Source organism: Diorhabda sublineata, chromosome 2 (genome assembly GCF_026230105.1).
Source record: "Diorhabda sublineata isolate icDioSubl1.1 chromosome 2, icDioSubl1.1, whole genome shotgun sequence".
NCBI classification, from domain to species: domain Eukaryota; kingdom Metazoa; phylum Arthropoda; class Insecta; order Coleoptera; family Chrysomelidae; genus Diorhabda; species Diorhabda sublineata.
In genome coordinates, this window is record NC_079475.1 from 3,251,473 (window position 1) to 3,258,097 (window position 6,625).

A 6,625-nucleotide genomic window follows, 5' to 3' on the forward strand; every position below is an offset into this window, starting at 1 on the left:
TTCTCTTGAAAAAACATTAAATTCATTCGATCCAAAATTCAATATTCAATTCCCGATAAATTAATTCTCCGATAATGAATATCTGAGTATTAGAAAGTTTGGAATACATATTCTCGTACACTAGTTGGCGTGGACATCGAAATTTATTTATTTTCTTCAACCATTTGGGTATATTTTTTTTGAATTTTCTTGAGTTCGAAAGTAGATCAATCTACGAACGTATATGAATGGTAATTGATATATTTACCAGAAGTCATTGTCATTGTCGATTAAAATCGTATTGTATCCGGTTTTAATAAATTAAAAAGTGTCAAGAAAAGGAGATAATTGTTCCACATTCCCTGTTTCTGAAGTGAACTGTTCATGGTGATTGGCAATATTAAAGTAAAATAGTAAATTATCAATTCATCACATGGAATATCATCTATATACTTTTACTGGTGAATTTAAATCATGGTTTCCGAATCCATTCTCCATATAATTAAAAATATGAAAGTATATTTAAGACTAACTTTCGTCCAGTTATTTTTTCAAATATTCACAAATCAAAGGAGTTGAATTAACCAAAACGATCACTATCACTATACAACAATTTCACAATTTTGAAACAAATTCCTGTTCATCTACGACAGTGACATCAATGTTTCTCTGCGATTGTCAGAATAGTACACGTAGGGATAGAGGATTCAACAGTAACCAAATCACAGAATATTTTCATCAGCAAATTTACATTGTTCAAAAGTTGTTAAATTTATTTAGAACTTAACAATTCCCACGTTTTCCAATTTGCTTTCGTCTAGTTTTGGGTATTTTGAGGTATCAACAGTTTTCATTCATTATGCAATGTGTACTTGGATGATAATGATAATTTTTACTTTTCTCTTCAAAATAAACCAAAAAAGTATTTAAAAAAAATTGAATTTCACATCTAATCTAAGTCCAAGTTACTGTAAGTGATTGCATATTGTTGTCTTGGCAGCAAATTATTACAAACATCTAATACGTCTTGAACAATATATAGAGTTATATTTTCAAATTCCAAATCTCATTATTATATTATAGTTATTATTTAACAAGTCTATTTTAATATAAAAAACAAAATTAAAAATATTTCCGTTTGGAAAGCTGACAGTAATAATAATTGCAACTTGGATTATTATAATAACAGTTGAGTAATAATTTGTCACTATAATGGAGGATGTTTCTTAATGAGAGCCAAATTCTCAGTTTTGAACGAATGAAAACGATGGAAAATGTGGAGCAGTTTATAGAACTATTTCTTCATTTACACGTCTTTTGAAAATAGCAGGTTACCGTATTTATAAGGTGCTGCTGACTGGGTGAATAGATTTTGAAATTCACTTTGGATTACCAGGTAAAAGACGTACCGCGAATTGTATTTGAGTATTAGCACCTTGCTGGGGGCTGGTATCTGATCTTCAAGTTTTTCCCCAAAATAGTGAATAATCTCCCGGAAGAATGGTCGAATCTTGTCTTTGTTCTGTAGTCATAAATTCTTCGAAGGAGGGGTCAGGATCGTTGATCCTTTTCTTAATAGAGTATGTACATAGGGATTTTTGTAATTTTGGAGAAAATAGCTTTTTTTCGTTGGGTTGTGCAACCATACTTTGTTTACTTCTTTGGAATCACTATTTTTGCATTCTGTCGCCGGCATCTCGAAGAATTGAGGAAACCAATTTGTATACATCATCCATTTACCTTCTCAATGGGATCACATAATCTTCTCCCGCCTGATCTTCTCCAGGCCAAACGTCAAATTCTAGGTCACAGGAAGTCTCATTTCACGTCCAAACAGAATTTTGCCGGTGGACTCAATAATAGCAGATCGATAAGCTATTGCAAACAGTGGGTAGATAACGATCTCAATCTCTTTGGTGACTGAACATTACTTTTGACAGGTATCTTCCAATGGTTCTGTTCATTCTGTTCTTCATTTCCAACCCGTCAAAGATTTCCTGAAAAACATACGCGATACTAATGACATCTTGATTAGGGATCGTGAAAATTTCCATCAATTTTGTAAAATAATCCATTATGACTCAGATGTATTTATCACGGCTTGCTAAGTCGTAATTTTCTCACTTCAATCTTTTACATTATAGTAGCTATTAATGCAGATTTGACAGATATCACTGAATGGCAGCCTGTCATAGGTCGAACGTTTATTATTATATTGTATATAATTATTATCATTACTTTTAAAAGATATTGATTTTAGGTCTCTACTGTTTATATATATATATATATATATATATATATATATATATATATATATATATATATATATATATATATATATATTGTCTGGTGTGGAGATGCCAGTACTCCCATCCAGCGCGTCCCCAGGTGGCGGATAGGGGCACTCCTCCCAGATATGGGAGGTACCGGCGAAATTAAATAGTCGGCGCGGACCAAAAAACTGGCAGGATGACGTCTGACCCGAAGCGGGCGGCCATCAATGGGTAGATCGGGCTCATTAGTCGTGGGGAAGACAGCTGATCTAGGAAAGGAACCCGAACAAATTCCAAAAACATTGAAAATAAATGAATTATGGAACGAAATAATGAGGAAAGTACGGTGCAGAGGAGGGATACCTCAGTACCGGTCGAGAGTGGTGGTGAGAGAGTGGGCCCCCCTCGACCGTCAACAAGCGACCACTATGCTCCCGCGGTAGGAGACCAGGCCGGGGTGCTGGATATGGTGACTGGAATGGAAATAGACCCCTTTGCAAGGAGAAGCTCTTTAGCAAGATCTCCCCCTGGGAGAAGAGGATCCGTTCCCAATTTGTCAACTGATGATGACACTGGCTGGACTTCAAACATACAGCAGTTGGCTAAAAGAAAGCGACTAGAAAATATTAGCATCGTTGATATTGCTATGTCACAAAGTAGGAAAACAATAGACCCGGGAACCAAAATCCTGAGGATTATCGATTCCCTAGTGCTTGAAACGAAAGCCTTAGTGAAGACTGCTCGTGAGAGCACAAATACCAAAAAGGAAATTAGAGAAATATCTATGAAACTACTAAGATTAACAGAGCAACTCACGACAAGAGAAGCCCAGGACACTCTAAAAAGAGCTGTAGACAGCCCGGATAAACCCAAGCCGCAAGATGAGAAGACCGTGAAGATAAATACCCGTGAGGTGGGCACTCAAGCAAACGAAAGACCAGTAACATGTTCGTCAACCCAAACTGACGGCCCAGAAAAGCTAACGCCACACGAAATAGACACACATTTAACCAAAGGCCTAAACGAAGAATCCCTGAAGAATTTGATTGGAATGAAGTGGAGAAATGAGTGTTTCCAAAAAACAAAAAAAATAACCGAAAATATGCGGAGAGTGTTAGATGGAAGAGACCTAGCCATATTCATGGATACAGAAAAAGCTGCAGAAAACAAAATTGTGCAGGAAGTCGCCGTCAGAATACCACACATTTGGAAGCTTGTCGAAGCAAACAAAATACAGCCTGGAAAAGTTATAAGTGTGGCAAGTAACAGCAAGTTTTGGATGGAAGATGAAGGGGAGACTGAAGTAGTAAACTTCACATTCTTTGTCGGCTTGCCAAATGAACAAGACAAAGAACAAGACTTGTTCCAACTGTATATGGCATGTAAAGGACTTACAGAGGCGACGAGGCACAAAGGAGTCAAGCACATCACCGTGGTTCCCTCAAAAGAATGGGACGAAGACCAGGCCCTTAAGGTACTAGAGTGTGCATGTAGAGAAAATAACGTGGAAGCTGTCATCTGCATGCAATCAAACAATAAGGGACAAACGAGAGCTCAGTCCAGGAAACAAGGAGAGGCAGTAATCATTGATGTAGGCGACCGAACCTATGCTGATTTACTGAAGGAGGTTAAAAAAGAAGTGCAAGAGAAAGGATTAAGTGACAGTGTTGGGGGTGTCCGCATGACGAAGTCCGGGAACCTACTCCTCAAAATGGAGGAAACAGCTGGGGGCGCAGAACGACTAGTTGAAGCTCTTAGGGGAAGGAATGGAGTTAAAGCGCTAAGAGGAGTCCAAAAAGCGGAGGTTGTCCTCCATATTAAGAACATTGATGCTGTCACTAACAAACAAGAAGTGGAAGCTGCTATCAGAGACATCGACAAGGGAAGAAAACCAACAGGAGACATAAGAGTTAGCTCTTTGAGGCCTGACTATGGCGGGACACAAGCAGCTACTCTCTTTATACCAAAAGAAACTGCCGATAGCCTACTCAAAATGGGCAAAATAAGAATTGGTTTGGTCAACTGCAGTGTGAGGGAAAGGGTGAGAGTGGACTCGTGTCATCGATGCTGGGAAATTGGTCATATAGCCAAATTCTGCAAGGGCCCTGATAGAACACGATTGTGCATACAATGTGGGGGAGATAACCACCAGAAAAAAGACTGCACAAAAGAAGCTCACTGCGTACTATGCAACATCTCCGGTCATAGGCCACTTTCCCTAAAGTGCCCTTTATATAGAGGAGAGATAAAAAGGCTGCGAACAAACCGCCAACAAAATGTTCAAACTAGTTCAAATTAACCTAGGTAGGCGTATTCCAGCACATGACTTACTGCGACAAACAACAGCTACAAATGAAATAGACATTGCAATCATAAGCGAACCAAACAAGAATTTAGCTAAAAAGAGCGGCTGGTACACAGATATCAATATAGATGCAGCAATTTGCTTACCAGCAAGCAAGCACATATCGATACAAGGTTGGGGACAGGGAAATGGATTTGTCTGGATTGACTGCATCAAAATCACTATATATAGCTGTTATATGTCGCCAAATATAAGGCTCGAAGAGTTCCAACATTTACTGAATGAACTGAAAAATAGTATGGCTACACGGAAAAATAAGTGCCTGATTTGCGGGGACTTCAAGGCGAAATCAATGATGTGGAACTCAACAACAAATGATTATAGAGGAGATATTCTTCCTGAATGGGCCTCAGAACTAAACTTAATTTCACTGAACACCGGATGTGAACCTACCTTCCGTAGAGGCCAAAGCTCATCCATTATCGATATAACATTCGCGGCAACCAATATAGCGCCTTTAGTAACGAACTGGAGAGTGTCTGAAGAGGAAAATCTTACAGACCACAATTACATTTATTTTGATATAGCTATTAAGAAAGATAGCGTAAGAACGAAGATGAAGAGCCGCGGATGGAGGGTGGATACGACACAAATGGATTACTTCATAAATGAACTGTGAAGCAAATTACCATCAAGAGAACAAACCTTAAAGCCAGAGAGATTAATTGAGAACATCAGCCATGCATGTGATAATACATTCCAACGAAAGGGTATCCCAAGTGACAGGAAAAAACCAGCTTACTGGTGGTCAGCGGAAATCGCCTTACACGGAAGACAAATATGACAAGGCTCCATAAAAAACCTAATATATCGCAAGAACAAAAAGATACATTCCGGCAAGCCTACAAAGAAGAAAGAGCGCGGCTAAAGAACGCCATCCTAAGAGCAAAACAGGTTAAATGGAAAAGGGTCATTGAAGAAGTTGAAGAAGACCCATGGGGACTGGGATACAAGATAGTGATGAATAAACTGAGCTTGAGATCACCTCCTGCGTTGTCAGAAGAACTCATGCTTGACGAAGCTAAGAAGCTGTTCCCACAACACCAGAAAACTAAGTGGAGTACCACTGAGGTACGAGACACTATTCCACTATTCTCGGCAGAAGAGCTGGATCGAGCTTCAAACAGGATCAAATTAAAAAAGGCTGCAGGACCCGACCTTATACCACCGGAGATAATTAGATGTGTCGCACAAAGACTTTCACCAATCTGTCTGAATGTAATGAACCAGCAAATCCTGAAGGGCGAATTCCCAGATATCTGGAAAACAGCCAAATTGCTGCTCATAGAAAAACCACGTAAAGAAGGACAATCAAAACACACATACAGACCGCTGTGCCTAATAAATTGCATGGGAAAACTACTAGAGCACCTTATAAAAGAAAGAATAGTTGAAGAAATCTGCAGAACATGAGGCCTTGCTGATACACAGTTTGGATTTGTGAAAAAGAAATCGACCATAGACGCTATGCTGAGAGTAATGGAAGAGGTAAATAAAGCAAAAAGACTCGCACATCAAAATAGAAAACTATGCTTGCTACTGACCCTGGATGTCAAAAATGCCTTCAACTCGGCACCCTGGCAAGGCATCGTAAGAGAACTTGAAAAAAGAAAGATAGCACCATATTTGATACGAATGGTAAAAAGCTACTTTACCAACCGAAGGATCTTAATTGGCGACAGAACTAACATGGAAGTGACAAGTGGTGTATCGCAAGGCTCTGTACTTGGACCCACTTTGTGGAACGTCTACTACGACGATGTACTACGCCTGGATATGCCGCCAGGAGTCGTGCTTATTGGATTCGCTGACGACTTGGCGGTAGTAGCGAGTGGGAAGACGGAGAACGAAATCGTAGCTGTGACCAACTTAGCAGTGCAAAGGGTTGTGGAATGGATGAAATCCAGAGGACTAGAATTGGTGTCAGAAAAAACAGAGGCAACGCTGCTGGTGGATAGAAAGATTGTTAAACAGGTGACTATCGATATAATAGACACACCGGTCTTCA

The 6,625-nt window shown here is 39.3% G+C and overlaps 1 protein-coding gene across 1 annotated transcript; it reads left to right on the forward strand.

Annotated features, from left to right (window-relative positions):
- The first annotated feature begins 2,571 nt into the window (after window positions 1–2,571).
- On the forward strand, window positions 2,572–4,551 carry LOC130453158 (uncharacterized). Its single transcript, XM_056792765.1, has one exon. The coding sequence runs from the start codon at window positions 2,572–2,574 to the stop codon at window positions 4,549–4,551; it is 1,980 nt and encodes a 659-aa protein (XP_056648743.1).
- Window positions 4,552–6,625: the final 2,074 nt, after the last annotated feature.

What these genes read in the sequence shown, in the direction of transcription:
- LOC130453158 (XM_056792765.1), top strand. Translation starts at nt 2,572, where the DNA reads ATGGAACGAAATAATGAGGAAAGTACGGTGCAGAGGAGGGATACCTCA.